Raw genomic sequence first — 18,727 nt, 5'->3', positions numbered from 1 at the left:
GTGCTGATGTTGGAGAATATTAGACCTGTATCAGTGCTGATGTTGGTGCATATAGGACCTGTATCAGTGCTGATGGTGGAGAATATTGTACCGGTATCAGTGCTGATGTTGGAGAATATTAGACCTGTACCAGTGCCGATGTTGGAGAATATTAGAACTGTATCAGTGCTGATGTTGGAGGATATTAGACCTGTATCAGTGCTGATGTTGGAGGATATTAGACCTGTATCAGTGCTGATGTTGGGGAATATTAGACCTGTATCAGTGCTGATGTTGGAGAATATTAGACCTGTATCAGTGCTGATGTTGGGGTATATTAGACCTGTATCATTGCTGGTGTTTTTCAATATTGGACCTGCATCGGTGCTAATGTTGGAAAATATTAGACCTGTTTCAGTGCTGATGTTGGTGCATATAGGACCTGTATCAGTGCTGATGTTAGAGAATATTGGACCGGTATCAGTGCTGATGTTGGAGAATATTAGACCTGTACCACTGCTGATGTTGGAGGATATTGGAACTGTATCAGTGCTGATGTTGGAGAATATTAGACCTGTATCAGTGCTGATGTTTTTCAATATTGGACCTGTATCAGTGCTGATGTTGGAGAATATTAGACCTGTATCAGTGCTGATGTTGGGGAGTATTGGACCTGCATCAGTGCTGATGTTGGAGAATATTAGACCTGTACCAGTGCTGATGTTGGAGGATATTGGAACTGTATCAGTGCTGATGTTGGAGAATATTAGACCTGTATCAGTGCTGATGTTTTTCAATATTGGACCTGTATCAGTGCTGATGTTGGAGAATATTAGACCTGTATCAGTGCTGATGTTGGGGAGTATTGGACCTGCATCAGTGCTGATGTTGGAGAATATTAGACCTGTAACAGTGCTGATGTTGAGGAATATTGTACGTGTTTCAGTGCTGATGTTAGGGAATTTTAGACCTGTATGAGTGCTGATGTTGATGCATATTGGACCTGTACCAGTGCTGATGTTGGAGAATATTAGAACTGTATCAGTGCTGATGTTGGAGGATATTGGATGTGTATCAGTGCTGATGTTGGAGAATATTAGACCTGTATCAGTGCTGATGTTGGTGCATATTGTCCCTGTATCGGTGCTGATGTTGGTGCATATTGTACCTGTATCAGTGCTGATGTTGGGGAATATTAGATTGCATCAGTGCTGATGTTGATGAATATTGGACCTGTTTCAGTGCTGATGTTGGGGAATATTAGACCTGTATCAGTGCTGATGTTGGGGAATATTAGATTGCATCAGTGGTGATGTTGATGATTATTGGACCTGTTTCAGTGCTGATGTTGGGGAATATTAGACCTCTATCAGTGCTGATGTTGGGGAATATTAGACCTGTATCAGTGCTGATGTTGGGGAGTGTTGGACCTGTATCAGTGCTGATGTTGGAGAATATTAGACGTGTATCAGTGCTGATGTTGCGGAATATTGTATGTGTATCACTGCTGAAGTTGGAGAATATTAGACCTGTATCAATGCTGATGTTGGAGAATATTAGACCTGTAACAGTGCTGATGTTGAGGAATATTTTACGTGTATCAGTGCTGAAGCTGGGGAATACTGGACCTGTATCAGTGTTGATGTTGCAGAATATTAGACCTGTATCCGTGCTGAAGTTGGAGAATATTAGACCTGTAACAGTGCTGATGTTGGTGAATATTAGACCTGTATCAGTGCTGATGTTGGGGAATATTAGACATGTATCAATTCTGATGTTGGACAATATTTGACCTGTATCAGTGCTGATGTTGGGGAGTATTGGACCTGTATCAGTGCTGATGTTGGAGAATATTAGACCTGTATCAGTGCTGATGTTGGTGCATATAGGACCTGTATCAGTGCTGATGTTGGAGAATATTGTACCGGTATCAGTGCTGATGTTGGAGAATATTAGACCTGTACCAGTGCTGATGTTGGAGAATATTAGAACTGTATCAGTGCTGATGTTGGAGGATATTAGACCTGTATCAGTGCTGATGTTGGAGGATATTAGACCTGTATCAGTGCTGATGTTGGGGAATATTAGACCTGGATCAGTGCTGATGTTGGAGAATATTAGACCTGTATCAGTGCTGATGTTGGAGGATATTGGATGTGTATCAGTGCTGATGTTGGAGAATATTAGACCTGTATCAGTGCTGATGTTGGTGCATATTGTCCCTGTATCAGTGCTGATGTTGGTGCATATTGAAACTGTATCAGTTTTGATGTTGGTGCATATTGGAACTGTATCAGTGCTGATGTTGGAGAATATTGGAACTGTATCAGTGCTGATGTTGCTGCATATTGTACCTGTATCAGTGCTGATGTTGGAGAATATTGGACCTTTATCAGTGCTGATGTTGGGGAATATTAGAACTGTATCAGTGCTGATGTTGGGGAATATTAGACATGTATCAGTGCTGATGTTGAGGAGTATTGGACCTATATCAGTGCTGATGTTGGAGAATATTAGACATGTATCAGTGCTGATGTTTTTCAATATTGGACCTGTATCAGTGCTGATGTTGAGGAATATTAGACCTGTATCAGTGCTGATGTTGGGGAATATTGGACGTGTATCAGTGCTGATGTTGCGGAATATTGTACATGTATCAGTGCTGAAGTTGGAGAATATTACACCTGTATCAGTGCTGATGTTGGGGAACATTAGACCTGTAACTGTGCTGATGTTGAGGAATATTGTACATGTATCAGTGCTGCAGCTGGGGAACACTGAACCTGTATCAGTGCTGATGTTGCGGAATATTAGACCTGTATCAGTGCTGATGCTGGTGCATATTGGACCTGTATCAGTGCTGATGTTGGTGAATATTAGACCTGTATCAGTGCTGATGTTGGGGAATATTAGATTGTATCAGTGCTGAAGTTTGTGAATATTGGACCTGCATCAGTGCTGATGTTGGAGAATATTAGACCTGTATCAGTGCTGATGTTGGTGCATATAGGACCTGTATCAGTGCTGGTGTTGGAGAACATTGGACCTGTGTCAGTGCTGATGTTGAAGAATATTAGACCTGTATCAGTGCTGATGTCGGTGCATATTGGAGTTGTATCAGTGCTGATGTTGGAGGATATTAGACCTGTATCAGTGCTGATGTTGGGGAATATTAGATTGCATCAGTGCTGATGTTGATGAATATTGGACCTGTTTCAGTGCTGATTTTGGGGAATATTAGACCTGTATCAGTGGTGATGTTGGGGAATATTAGAACTGTATCAGTGCTGATGTTGGGGAGTATTGGACCTGTATCAGTGCTGATGTTGGAGAATATTAGACGTGTATCAGTGCTGATGTTGCGGAATATTGTATGTGTATCAGTGCTGATGTTGGAGGATATTAGACTTGTATCAGTGCTGATGTTGGAGGATATTAGGCCTGTATCAGTGCTGATGTTGGGGAATATTAGACCTGTATCAGTGCTGGTGTTTTCAATATTGGACCTGTATCAGCGGTGATGTTGGAAAATATTAGACCTGTATCAGTGCTGATGTTGGAGGATATTAGGCCTGTATCAGTGCTGATGTTAGAGAATATTGGACCGGTATCAGTGCTGATGTTGAAGAATATTAGACCTGTACCAGTGCTGATGTTGGAGGATATTGGAACTGTATCAGTGCTGATGTTGGAGTATATTAGACCTGTATCAGTGCTGATGTTTTTCAATATTGGACCTGTATCAGTGCTGATGTTGGAGAATAATAGACCTGTATCAGTGCTGATGTTGCGGAGTATTGGACCTGCATCAGTGCTGATGTTGGAGAACATTAGACCTGTATCAGTGCTGATGTTGATGCATATTGGACCTATATCAGTGCTGATGTTGGAGAATATTCGACCAGTATCAGTGCTCATGTTGGTGCATATTGGACCTGCATCAGTGCTGATGTTGGGGAATATTGGACCTGCAACAGTGCTGATGTTGGGAAATATTAGACCCGTATCAGTGCTGATGTTGGTGCATATAGGACCTGTATCAGTGCTGATGTTGGTGAATATTAGACATATGCCCATGCTGATGTTGGATAACATTAGACCTGTATCAGGGCTGATGTTGCGAAGTTTTGGACTTGTATCAGTGCTGATGTTGGAGAATATTAGACCTGTATCAGTGCTGATGTTGGGGAATATTAGACCTGTATCAGTGCTGATGTTAGGAAGTATTGGACCTGTATCAGTGCTGATGTTGGGGAATATTGGACCTATATCAGTGCTGATGTTGGGGAATATTAGACCTGTATCAGTGCTGATGTTAGGAAGTATTGGACCTGTATCAGTGCTGATGTTGCGGAATATTGTATGTGTATCAGTGCTGAAGTTGGAGAATATTAGACCTGTATCAGTGCTGATGTTGGAGAATATTAGACCTGTAACAGTGCTGATGTTGAGGAATATTTTACGTGTATCAGTACTGAAGCTGGGGAATACTGGACCTGTATCAGTGCTGATGTTGGAGAATATTAGACCTGTAACAGTGCTGATGTTGAGGAATATTTTACGTGTATCAGTGCTGATGTTGGAGGATATTAGATCTGTATCAGTGCTGATGTTGGTGCATATTGGACCTGTATCAGTGCTGATGTTGGGGAATATTAGATTGTATCAGTGCTGATGTTTGTGAATATTGGACCTGCATCAGTGCTGATGTTGGAGAATATTAGACCTGTATCAGTGCTGATGTTGGTGCATATAGGAACTGTATCAGTGCTGATGTTGGAGAACATTGGACCTGGATCAGTGCTGATGTTGGAGAATATTAGACATGTATCAGTGCTGATGTTGGTGCATATTGGACCTGAATCAGTGCTGATGTTTGAGAATATTAGACCTGTATCAGTGCTGATGTTGGTGCATATTGGACCTGTATCAGTGCTGATGTTGGAGAATATTAGACCTGTATCAGTGCTGATGTTGGTGCATATTGGACCTGCATCAGTGCTGATGTTGGGGAATATTGGACCTGTAACAGTGCTGATGTTGGGAAATATTAGACCTGTATCAGTGCTGATGTTGCGGAATATTGTATGTGTATCAGTGCTGAAGTTGGAGAATATTAGACCTGTATCAATGCTGATGTGGAGAATATTGACCTGTAACAGTGCTGATGTTGAGGAATATTTTACGTGTATCAGTGCTGAAGCTGGGGAATACTGGACCTGTATCAGTGTTGATGTTGCAGAATATTAGACCTGTATCCGTGCTGAAGTTGGAGAATATTAGACCTGTAACAGTGCTGATGTTGGTGAATATTAGACCTGTATCAGTGCTGATGTTGGGGAATATTAGACATGTATCAATTCTGATGTTGGACAATATTTGACCTGTATCAGTGCTGATGTTGGGGAGTATTGGACCTGTATCAGTGCTGATGTTGGAGAATATTAGACCTGTATCAGTGCTGATGTTGGTGCATATAGGACCTGTATCAGTGCTGATGTTGGAGAATATTGTACCGGTATCAGTGCTGATGTTGGAGAATATTAGACCTGTACCAGTGCTGATGTTGGAGAATATTAGAACTGTATCAGTGCTGATGTTGGAGGATATTAGACCTGTATCAGTGCTGATGTTGGAGGATATTAGACCTGTATCAGTGCTGATGTTGGGGAATATTAGACCTGTATCAGTGCTGATGTTGGAGAATATTAGACCTGTATCAGTGCTGATGTTGGAGGATATTGGATGTGTATCAGTGCTGATGTTGGAGAATATTAGACCTGTATCAGTGCTGATGTTGGTGCATATTGTCCCTGTATCAGTGCTGATGTTGGTGCATATTGAAACTGTATCAGTTTTGATGTTGGTGCATATTGGAACTGTATCAGTGCTGATGCTGGTGAATATTGGAACTGTATCAGTGCTGATGTTGCTGCATATTGTACCTGTATCAGTGCTGATGTTGGAGAATATTGGACCTTTATCAGTGCTGATGTTGGGGAATATTAGAACTGTATCAGTGCTGATGTTGGGGAATATTAGACATGTATCAGTGCTGATGTGGAGGAGTATTGGACCTATATCAGTGCTGATGTTGGAGAATATTAGACATGTATCAGTGCTGATGTTTTTCAATATTGGACCTGTATCAGTGCTGATGTTGAGGAATATTAGACCTGTATCAGTGCTGATGTTGGGGAATATTGGACGTGTATCAGTGCTGATGTTGCGGAATATTGTACATGTATCAGTGCTGAAGTTGGAGAATATTACACCTGTATCAGTGCTGATGTTGGGGAACATTAGACCTGTAACTGTGCTGATGTTGAGGAATATTGTACATGTATCAGTGCTGCAGCTGGGGAACACTGAACCTGTATCAGTGCTGATGTTGCAGAATATTAGACCTGTATCAGTGCTGATGCTGGTGCATATTGGACCTGTATCAGTGCTGATGTTGGTGAATATTAGACCTGTATCAGTGCTGATGTTGGGGAATATTAGATTGTATCAGTGCTGAAGTTTGTGAATATTGGACCTGCATCAGTGCTGATGTTGGAGAATATTAGACCTGTATCAGTGCTGATGTTGGTGCATATAGGACCTGTATCAGTGCTGGTGTTGGAGAACATTGGACCTGTGTCAGTGCTGATGTTGAAGAATATTAGACCTGTATCAGTGCTGATGTCGGTGCATATTGGAGTTGTATCAGTGCTGATGTTGGAGGATATTAGACCTGTATCAGTGCTGATGTTGGGGAATATTAGATTGCATCAGTGCTGATGTTGATGAATATTGGACCTGTTTCAGTGCTGATGTTGGGGAATATTAGACCTGTATCAGTGGTGATGTTGGGGAATATTAGAACTGTATCAGTGCTGATGTTGGGGAGTATTGGACCTGTATCAGTGCTGATGTTGGAGAATATTAGACGTGTATCAGTGCTGATGTTGCGGAATATTGTATGTGTATCAGTGCTGATGTTGGAGGATATTAGACTTGTATCAGTGCTGATGTTGGAGGATATTAGGCCTGTATCAGTGCTGATGTTGGGGAATATTAGACCTGTATCAGTGCTGGTGTTTTCAATGTTGGACCTGTATCAGCGGTGATGTTGGAAAATATTAGACCTGTATCAGTGCTGATGTTGGAGGATATTAGGCCTGTATCAGTGCTGATGTTAGAGAATATTGGACCGGTATCAGTGCTGATGTTGAAGAATATTAGACCTGTACCAGTGCTGATGTTGGAGGATATTGGAACTGTATCAGTGCTGATGTTGGAGTATATTAGACCTGTATCAGTGCTGATGTTTTTCAATATTGGACCTGTATCAGTGCTGATGTTGGAGAATATTAGACCTGTATCAGTGCTGATGTTGCGGAGTATTGGACCTGCATCAGTGCTGATGTTGGAGAACATTAGACCTGTATCAGTGCTGATGTTGATGCATATTGGACCTATATCAGTGCTGATGTTGGAGAATATTCGACCAGTATCAGTGCTCATGTTGGTGCATATTGGACCTGCATCAGTGCTGATGTTGGGGAATATTGGACCTGCAACAGTGCTGATGTTGGGAAATATTAGACCCGTATCAGTGCTGATGTTGGTGCATATAGGACCTGTATCAGTGCTGATGTTGGTGAATATTAGACATATGCCCATGCTGATGTTGGATAACATTAGACCTGTATCAGGGCTGATGTTGCGAAGTTTTGGACTTGTATCAGTGCTGATGTTGGAGAATATTAGACCTGTATCAGTGCTGATGTTGGGGAATATTAGATTCCATCAGTGCTGATGTTGGTGAATATTGGACCTGTATCAGTGCTGATGTTGGGGAATATTGGACCTATATCAGTGCTGATGTTGGGGAATATTAGACCTGTATCAGTGCTGATGTTAGGAAGTATTGGACCTGTATCAGTGCTGATGTTGCGGAATATTGTATGTGTATCAGTGCTGAAGTTGGAGAATATTAGACCTGTATCAGTGCTGATGTTGGAGAATATTAGACCTGTAACAGTGCTGATGTTGAGGAATATTTTACGTGTATCAGTACTGAAGCTGGGGAATACTGGACCTGTATCAGTGCTGATGTTGGAGAATATTAGACCTGTAACAGTGCTGATGTTGAGGAATATTTTACGTGTATCAGTGCTGATGTTGGAGGATATTAGATCTGTATCAGTGCTGATGTTGGTGCATATTGGACCTGTATCAGTGCTGATGTTGGGGAATATTAGATTGTATCAGTGCTGATGTTTGTGAATATTGGACCTGCATCAGTGCTGATGTTGGAGAATATTAGACCTGTATCAGTGCTGATGTTGGTGCATATAGGAACTGTATCAGTGCTGATGTTGGAGAACATTGGACCTGGATCAGTGCTGATGTTGGAGAATATTAGACATGTATCAGTGCTGATGTTGGTGCATATTGGACCTGAATCAGTGCTGATGTTTGAGAATATTAGACCTGTATCAGTGCTGATGTTGGTGCATATTGGACCTGTATCAGTGCTGATGTTGGAGAATATTAGACCTGTATCAGTGCTGATGTTGGTGCATATTGGACCTGCATCAGTGCTGATGTTGGGGAATATTGGACCTGTAACAGTGCTGATGTTGGGAAATATTAGACCTGTATCAGTGCTGATGTTGGTGCATATAGGACCTGTATCAGTGCTGATGTTGGTGAATATTAGACATGTGTCTATGCTGATGTTGGAGAACATCAGACCTCTATCCGGGCTGATGTTGCGGAGTTTTGGACCTGTATCAGTGCTCATGTTGGAGAATATTCGACGTGTATCAGTGCTGATGTTGGAGAATATTAGACCTGTAACAGTGCTGATGTTAAGGAATATTTTACGTGTATCAGTACTGAAGCTGGGGAATACTGGACCTGTACCAGTGCTGATGTTGCGGAATATTAGACCTTTATCAGTGCTGATGTTGGAGTATATTAGACCTGTATCAGTGCTGATGTTGGTGCATATTGGACCTGTATCAGTGCTCATGTTGGGGAATATTAGATTGTATCAGTGCTGATGTTTGTGAATATTGGACCTGCATCAGTGCTGATGTTGGAGGATATTAGACCTGTATCAGTGCTGATGTTGGTGCATATAGGACCTGTATCAGTGCTGATGTTGGAGAACATTGGGCCTGGATCAGTGCTGATGTTGGAGAATATTAGACCTGTATCAGTGCTGATGTTGGAGAATATTAGACATGTATCAGTGCTGATGTTGGTGCATATTGGACCTGAATCAGTGCTGATGTTGGAGAATATTAGACCTGTATCAGTGCTGATGTTGTTGCATATTGGACCTGTATCAGTGCTGATGTTGGAGTATATTAGACCTATATCAGTGCTGATGTTGGTGCATATTGGACCTGTATCAGTGCTGATGTTGGAGAATATTAGACCTGTATCAGTGCTGATGTTGGAGAATAGTAGACCTGTATCAGTGCTGATGTTGGAGGATATTGGACCTGTAATAGTGCTGATGTTCGTGAATATTAGACCTGTATCAGTGCTGATGTTGGGGAATATTAGACCTGTAACAGTGCTGATGTTTAGGAATATTGTACGTGTATCAGTGCTGAAGCTGGGGATCACTGGACCTGTAACAGTGCTGATGTTGCGGAATATTGGACCTGTATCAGTGCTGATGTTGGGGAATATTAGACCTGTATCAGTGCTGATGTATTTCAATATTGGACGTGTATCAGTGCTGATGTTGGAGAATATTAGACCTGTATCAGTGCTGATGTTGGTGCATATTGTACCTGCATCAGTGCTGATCTTGGGGAATATTAGACATGTATCAATGCTGATGTTGGAGAACATTAGACCTGTATCAGTGCTGATGTTCGAGAATATTCAACCTGTATCAGTGCTGATGTTGGTGCATATTGTACCTGTATCAGTGCTGATGTTAGGGAATATTGGACCTGTATCAGTGCTGATGTTTTTCAATATTGGACCTGTATCAGTGTTCATGTTGGGGAATATTGGAACTGTATCAGTGCTGATGTTGGAGAATATTAGACATGTATCAGTGCTGATGTTGGGGAATATTAGACCTGTAACAGTGCTGATGTTGAGGAATATTGTACGTGTATCAGTGCTGAAGCTGTGGGACACTGGACCTGTATCAGTGCTGATGTTGGGGAATATTAGACCTGTATCTGTGCTTCTGTTGGGGAATATTAGACCTTAATCAGTGCTGATGTTGGGGAATATTAGACCTGTATCAGTGCTGATGTTGGGGAATATTAGACTTGTATCTGTGCTGATGTTGGGGAATATTAGACCTGCATCAGTGCTGATGTTGGGGAATATTAGACCTGTATCAGTGCTGATGTTGGGGAATATTAGACCTGTATCTGTGCTGATGCTGGAGAATATCGGACCTGTTTTTGTGCGTGTACTGGGGGTAATTGGACTTGTTTTGGTGCTTGTATTGGGGTAATTTGCCTTGTATTGGTACCCTTAAACCGATGCCAGTCATAGGTCTGTCCAGGCTCTCCAGCATTGCTAATCACATTGTAGGAGGAAGCTGTTGCTATCTCATGGTGATGGGTCAGCACCTACCCTCTGAAGATGGTGTGCTCTTCACATCAGACGCATCTGAGACAGGTTCATCTGAGACAGGAGAAGGATCTGGAAGAAGATGAGTGTAGAACACAGGTCATATTGTGGTGAAAGAATCTGAGACCTCTTACTGCTCACACTAGCAGAATAACATAGAAAATACCTCACTTAATTAAACACCCTTCTGGTTGAGCTTTGAAATCCCGAAACAGTTCTTTCAGGTTAAACTTACTACGGCTCTAATCTAGATCAGTAGACCGTTGGTGGTGGAGAAACATTGACAGTAATCTGGGACAAAATTAATCAGCATTTGGAAAAGTATGAGCTAACAAATGAAAGTCAGCACGGACTTTGTTAAAGGCAAATCATGTCTGACTAAGTTAGTCGAGTTCTTCAATGAAGTAATGGAGATGGTTGATGAGGTTAGTGCAGTGGATGGTGTGTATATGGACTTTCAAAAGGCATTTGACAATGTACTACATAATAGACTTGTTAATTGTCTCTCACAGGATCAAATTAGCACTGATATTCTCGCGATCCCTGGCCCCGAACTCCACCAGCGATCCACAGTCACTATCCACTAGGCACAAGCTCCCAAGGTCCTACCCCACTGCAGGCCAAGAACGGAGAGGTACTCATCAAGGACAGAGAGGCAGTCAGTGCCCACTGGAAGGTGCACTTTGAAGATCTCCTTAACCGAGACACTGGCCTAGAAATTCGGTTGTGGGTTCGCCAGGGCTTTAGCGCCGGAAATTTAGCGCCGGCGCTAAGTCCCCCTGCGCGCGCCAAAAATTCAGTAGCACCGCGCCCAAACGGCTGCCGGCGCTACTAGAGGGTGTCAGCGCCTCGAAATGGGCGCTGACTGCCGCATTGCGGTGCAATTCCGGCGCTGCGGCACCCGATGTGGTGCGGCAGGCTGGGGAAGTGCAGGCCTCCTCCTTCAGTTAAGGAGGAGCTGCCTGCACCCGCCCGCTGGCCGTTCAAATGTTCAGAAAAATGAGCCCGGCACCTCGGACAAGTGCCGGGCTTGCAGGCCAGACGCATCTGTTCCGCGGGGGGGGGGTGGAGGAGTCCGGGGAGGGAGGTGCGGGCAGGCGGCCGGCGGGAAAGCGGCCGGCCGCCGCGCGACCTTAATGCGCCGGCGCTAACTCCTGCAAGACTCGGTTGCCAAAGTCTTAGTTGCGGCTGCCACGGGCAAGGCGGCCGCAACTCAATTTCGGCGCTGGGGCCCGTCACCACGGCAACCGGGACGCTGCGCACACCGATGATGTCATCGGTGCCGGCGCAGCGCAACCGGTGTAATGCCGACGGAAGGGCCCCACTGAATTTGCCAACTGGCCATAACTCCGGCGCTAGGCCCTCCAGCGCCCCAAATGGGGCGCTAAGCCTACTGAATTTCTAGGCCACTGTCTTCAATGCGAGTGTCCTCAACTCCATCCCGCAGTATGCTACTCGCTGCCATCTCAGCACAACCCCAGCCCGGCATGAGTTTGAAAAGGCCATCTGACAACTGAAAAACAACAAGGCCTCAGGAGCAGATGGAATCCCTGCCGAGGCACTAAAGCATGGCGGAGAAGCACTACTGGCACGAATTCATGAACTAATTTCTCTTATCTGGAAGGAGGAGAGCATGCCAGGGGATCTCAGAGATGCCATAATTGTGACCATCTTTAAGAAAGGTGACAAGCCCAATTGCGGTAATTACAGAGGAGTTTCCCTGCTGTCTGCCACAGGGAAAGTCATCGCAAGAATCCTCCTTGATTGCCTTCTCCCAGTGGCCGAAGAGCTCCTCCCAGAGTCACAATGCATATTCCGCCCACTAAGGGGCACAATGGACATGATCTTCACTGCACGTTAATTACAAGAGAAATGCAGGGAACAGCACCAACCGCTGTACATGGCCTTCTTTGATCTCACAAAGGCCTTCGACACTGTCAACTGTGAGGGATTATGGGGTGTCCTCCTCAAATTCGGCTGCCCTCAAAAGTTTGTCACCATCCTCCGCCTGCTTCACGACGACATGCAAGCCGTGATCCTGACCAACGGTTCCACCACAGTCCCAATTCACGTACGAACCGGGGTCAAGCAAGGCTGTGTCATCGCACCAACGCTCTTCTCGATCTTCCTTGCTGCAATACTCCATCTCACCCTCAGTAAGCTCCCCGCTGGAGTGGAGCCAATTTACAGAACAAACGGGAAACTGTTCAACCTTCATCGCCTCCAGTCCAGAGCCAAGGTCATCCCATCCTCTGTCGTTGAATTACAATATGCAGATGACGCTTACGTCTGCGCTCACTCGGAGGTCGAACTCCAAACCATCATGAACACCTTCACCGAAGCGTATGAGAGCATGGGCCTTACACTAAACATCCATAAGACAAAGGTCCTCTACCAACCTGCCCCCGCTACACAGTACTGACCCCCGATTATCAAAATCCATGAAAAGACCTTAGACAATGTGAACCACTTTCCATACCTCGGGAGCCTATTGTCAACAAGGGCAGGTGTCGATGATGAAGTCCAATACCGCCTTCAGTGTGCTAGTGCAGCCTTCGGTCGCCTGAGGAAGAGAGTGTTTGAAAACCAGGACCTCAAACCCAGCACTAAGCTCATGGTCTACAGAGCAGCAGTGATACCCGCCCTGCTGTATGCCTCAGAAACATGGACCATGTACAGCGGGCACCTCAAAGCACTGGAGAGGTACCACCAACGCTGCCTCTGCAAGATCCTGCAAATCCATTGGCAGGTTAGGCGCACCAACGTCAGTGTTCTTGCTCAGGCCAACATCCCCAGCATCGAAGCTTTGACCACGCTCGATCAGCTCCGATGGACGGGTCACATCGTCCGCATGCCTGATACGAGACTCCCAAAACAAGTGCTCTACTTGGAGCTCCGGCACGGCAAGAGAGCCCCAGGTGGTCAGAGGCAACGCTTCAAGGACACCCTCAAAGCCTCCTTGAAAAAGTGCAACATCCCCACCGACACCTGGGAATCCCTGGCCCAAGACAGCATGAAGTGGAGGAGAAGCATCCGGGAAGGTGCCTAACACCTCGAGTCTCTTCCCCGGGAGCAAGCGGAAGCCAAGCGCAAGCAGCACAAGGAGCGCACGTCAACCCAAGCACCCCACCCACCCGCCCCTTCAACCACCGTCTGCCCCACCTGTGACAGAGACTGTAGGTCCCGCATTGGACTCATCAGTCACCTGAGAACTCATTTTTAATGTGGAAGCAAGTCATCCTCAGTTCCGAGGGACTGTCTATGAAGGAGAAGAGACTTGTTAGCAAAATTAAGGCCCATGGGATTAAGGGACAGTGGCAGTGTGGATACAAAATTGGCTAGGGGACAGAAAGCAGAGAGTAGTGTTGAAATAAAGAATAGATTTGCCTTTCTAATCTAGGCTTTATTAACTTTAAAATCCTGTAGCACATCTTTCCACACCCAGTCCCAAGCAAATCTGGAAAGAACTGAATTTAAGATGGCCACCACAAATCACATGACATCAACTACCAATGAGATTACAGCATATATCCCAAGGCAGGAAACAAACAACCAATCACAATACTTCTTACTAAACATAAAGAATAATCACCACAAGTGTTGAACGGTTATTTTACAGACTGGAGGGAGGTGTACAGTGGTGTTCCCCAGGGGTCAGTATTAGGACCACTGCTCTTTTTGATTTATATTAATGACCGGGATTTGGGTATACAGGCCATAATTTCAAAATTTCATTTGCAAATGACACAAAACTCGGTCATGTAGTAAACAATGAGGAGGATAGAAACAGACTTCAGGAGAACACAGACAGACTGGTGAAATAGCCAGATGCATGGCAGAGGACATTTAATGCAGAGCAGTGTGAAATTATACATTTTGGTAGGAAGAATGAGGAGAGGCAATATGAACTAAATGGTACAATTTTAAAGGGAGTGCAGGAACAGAAAGACCTGGTGGTATATGTACACAAATCATTGAAGGTGGCAGGACAAGTTGAGAAGGCTGAGTGCGAGTCATCAAAGAGTGCTGTGAGTTTGGGTAAGTGTGAGAGTTCTTTAATTGTTATTTCTCTTTAAATCATTCTTGATAAGATTACTTAAGCAGTTTAAGTAAAGGGGAAAAGTTAAATATTTGGGAATCTTTTGGTTTAAGAAGAGTAAAACAAGGTTACACTGCAGTAGGAGTAAATTGGCACAGCAGGCAGTGGAAACCAGTTTTCTAACCAATCAGCAGGGGTGACTCATTTGGCTGTAAACAAACAAACAAACAGTATAAAAAGACCAGTCCTAGTGCGAGCAAGCACTGGGTGCGAGTCATCAAAGAGTGCTGTGAGTTTGGGTAAGTGTGAGAGTTCTTTAATTGTTATTTCTCTTTAAATCATTCTTGATAAGATTACTTAAGCAGTTTAAGTAAAGGGGAAAAGTTAAATATTTGGGATTCTGTTGGTTTAAGAAGAGTAAAACAAGGTTACACTGCAGTAGGAGTAAATTGGCACAGCAGGCAGTGGAAACCAGTTTTCTAACCAATCAGCAGGGGTGACTCATTTGGCTGTAAACAAACAAACAGTGTAAAAAGACCAGTCCTAGTGCGAGTCATCAAAGAGTGCTGTGAGTTTGGGTAAGTGTGAGTTAGGGTAAGTGGGGTGTTAGGTGCTCTTTTCAAACTTTAACTCTGTGGGTTGTAGTTAATAAGGCCTTTCTGGTGCAGAGTGACTGTTGGTAAACCATTTAACTGGTGTAACTAGAGGGATTGATTTAATTTAAATCCAATTAATTAAAGGGGATACTAGCATCTAAAATCAGGCAGAGGGTGTCCATAACTAACAATAAAAAATTTAATTAATTACATAGAATGGAGCAGGTGATGTGTTACTGTTGCGAGATGTGGGAGCCGGTGAACCCCATTGAGGCTCACGGTGATTGCGTCTGTGACAAGTGTCTGCTGCTACAGGAACTCCAGCTCCGTGTTGATGAGCTGGAGTCTGAGCTTCAGACACTGCGACACATCAGGGAGGGGGAGAAGTATCTGGACTCTGTGTATCAGGAGGTGGTCACACCTATGAAGTTAATTAACTCAGATGTAGCCCATGGTCAGGGACAGGACGGTGTGACTACGAGTGAGGCAGGCACGGGGATCCAGGAGGTAGAGCTGGAGGAGCCGCAGCCCTTGCTCTTGTCCAACAGGTTCGAGGTTCTTACTCCCTGTGAGGACAGGAGCAGGGACTGCAGGGAGGATGAGCAGCCTGGCCACAGCACCGTGGAACAGGGGGCCATTCAAGAGGGGGGAGTAAATAGAAATGTTGTAGTGGTAGGAGATAGTATTATTAGGGGGATAGATAGAGTTCTCTGCAGCCGAGAGCGAGAGTCCCGAAGGCTGTGTTGCCTACCCGGTGACAGGGTTAAGGACATCTCCTCTGGGCTGGAAAGAAACTTGCAGTGGGAGGGGGTGGATCCAGTTGTCGTGGTCCATGTTGGTACAAACGACATAGATAGGACTAGGAAGCTGGTTCTGTTAAAGGAGTATGAGCAGCTAGGGGTCAAATTAAAAACAGAACCTCAAGGGAAATAATCTCTGGATTATTACCTGAGCCATGAACGAATTTGGCTAGGACAAATAAAATTAGAGAGTTAAATGCATGGCTCAAAGACTGGTGTGGGAGAAATGGGTTTTGCTTCCTGGGACACTGGCACCAGTACTGGGGCAGGAGGGAGCTGTTCTGTTGGGACAGGCTTCACTTGGCCAGTGCTGGGACTAGAGTCCTGGCGGATCATATAACTAGGGCTGTAGAGAGGGCTTTAAACTAACTAGTGGGGGGGAGGTTCCTAGAGAGCAAATAATAAAAATGACAACAGAGAAGGTCATAGACTTAGGTAGCAGTGGGGAAATTAAAAACCAGAGCGTGTCAGGAAGGGGCAGAAGGTATGGAGTAAAAGGTAAAGTAATAAAAAGGGCAAAAGCAGGAACTAAGTGTCACAAAACATATTTGAAAGTTCTCTATCTGAATGCACGTAGCATTCGTAACAAAATAGACGAGTTAATGGCACAAATAACTACATGTGGGTATGATCTTGTGGCCATTACAGAAACATGGCTGCAGGGTGACAATGCCTGGGAATTAAACATACAAGGGTATTTAACAATCAGGAAGGACAGGCAGGAAGGAAGGGGAGGTGGGGTGGCTATGTTAATAAAGGAAGGAATCACTGTAATACAGAGAAATGATATTGGGTCAAAAGATCAGGTTAATGAAACAGTTTGGGTGGAGGTAAGGAATAATAAGGGGAAAAAAACACTAGTGGGCGTAGTCTATCGGCCTCCAAACAGTTGCAACTCTGTTGGACAGAGTATCAATCAGGAAATAGTTGAGGCTTGTAATAAGGGAACATGTATAATTATGGGGGATTTTAACTATCATATTAATTGGACAAATCAAATTGGGCAGGGCTGCCTTGAGGATGAGTTCATTGAGTGTATTAGGGATGGGTTTCTTGAGCAGTATGTAACTGAACCGACCAGGGGGCAAGCAACCTTAGATCTGGTCCTGTGTAACGAGACAGGATTAATTAAAAATGTCCTAGTAAAGGATCCCCTTGGAATGAGTGACCATAACATGGTTGAATTCCATATTCAATTAGAGGGTGAGAAGGTTGGATCTCAAACAAGTGTGCTAAGCTTGAATAAAGGAGACTATGAAGGTATGAGAGCGGAATTGAGTAGAGTGGAATGGGAAAATAGATTAAAGGGTAAGACGATACATGATCAGTGGTGTACATTTAAGGAGTTATTTTACAACTTCCAAAAAATATATATTCCACTGAGAAGAAAAGGGTGTAAAAGAAAAGACAGCCATCCGTGGCTAAGTAAAGACATTAAGGATAGTATTCGACTAAAAACAAGGGCATATAAGGTAGCCAAATCTAATGGGAGGATAGAGGATTGGGAAAACTTTAAAAGACAGCAAAAAATAACAAAAAGATTGATTAAGAAAGGGAAGATAGATTATGAAAGTAAATTAGCAAAAAATATCAAAACAGATAGTAAGAGTTGTTATAGTTATATAAAAAGAAAAAGGGTGGCTAAAGTAAATGTTGGTCCCTTAGAGGATGAGACTGGGAAATTAATGGTGGGAAATATGGAGATGGCAAAAACACTGAATGAATATTTTGTATCAGTCTTTACAGTAGAGGACACTAAGAATATCCCAACACTGGACAAACAGGGGGCTATGGGGGGGGAGGAGCTAAACACGATCAAAATCACTAAGGAAGTGGTACTCGGTAAAATAATGGGCTCAAGGCGAATAAATCACCTGGACCTGATGGCTTACATCCTAGGGTCTTGAGGGAAGTGGCGGTAGGGATTGTGGATGCATTGTTAATAATTTTCCAAAACTCCCTGGACTCAGCAAAGGTCCCGGCAGACTGAAAAACTGCTAATGTAACACCCTTATTTAAAAAGGGCAGTAGACAGAAGGCTGGAAACTATAGACTGGTTAGCCTAACATCTGTGGTAGGTAAAATTTTGGAGTCCATTATTAAGGAGACAGTAACAGGACATTTGGATAATCATAATTTAATAGGACAAAGTCAGCATGGTTTTATGAAGGGGAAGTCATGTTTGACAAATTTGCTGGAGTTCTTTGAGGAAGTAACATATAGGGTGGATAAAGGGGAACCAGTGGACATAGTGGCCTAGAAATTGGGTTTTGGCTTAGCCAGGGCTTTAGCGCCGGAAGTTAGTGCCGGCGCTAAGTCCCCCTGCGCGCGCCAAAAATTCAGCAGGGCCGCGCCCAAACGGCTGCCGGCGCTACTGAAGGGTCTTTGCGGCGGTAAATCGGCGCTAACTGCCGTTTCGCGCCGCAATTCCGGCGCTGCGGCACCCGATGCGGTGCGGCAGGCTCGGGAAGTGCAGGCCTCCTCCTTCCGTTAAGGAGGAGCTGCCTGCACCCGGCCGCGGCCCGCGCAAATCTGTCTAAAAATGAGCCCGGCACCTCGGACAAGTGCCGGGCTTGCATCTGTTCCGGGGGGTGGGGGGGAGAAGTCCGGGGAGGGAGCTGTGGGCAGGCGGCCGGCGGGAAAGCGGCCGGCCGCCACGGGGCCTTTAATGCGCCGGCGCAAACTCATGCAAGACTCTGTTGCCAGAG

The 18,727-nt window shown here is 44.5% G+C and overlaps 1 protein-coding gene across 6 annotated transcripts in view; it reads right to left on the bottom strand.

The window, feature by feature from the left end:
• The window catches only part of maptb (microtubule-associated protein tau b), a 709,263-nt gene that overhangs the window by 568,867 nt on the left and 121,669 nt on the right, over positions 1–18,727 (bottom strand). For all 6 annotated transcript variants that reach the window (XM_085966675.1, XM_085966677.1, XM_085966678.1 and 3 more), the window contains exon 3: positions 10,588–10,656. In XM_085966675.1, coding sequence (XP_085822801.1) covers positions 10,588–10,656 — 69 coding nt within the window. The remainder of the gene's footprint in view (positions 1–10,587; positions 10,657–18,727) is intronic.

This window comes from Somniosus microcephalus, chromosome 24 (assembly GCF_052327205.1).
Source record: "Somniosus microcephalus isolate GS21.2 chromosome 24, FLI_Smic_1.0, whole genome shotgun sequence".
Classification (NCBI taxonomy): Eukaryota; Metazoa; Chordata; class Chondrichthyes; order Squaliformes; family Somniosidae; genus Somniosus; species Somniosus microcephalus.
This window is presented reverse-complemented; position numbering and strand designations above follow the sequence as displayed.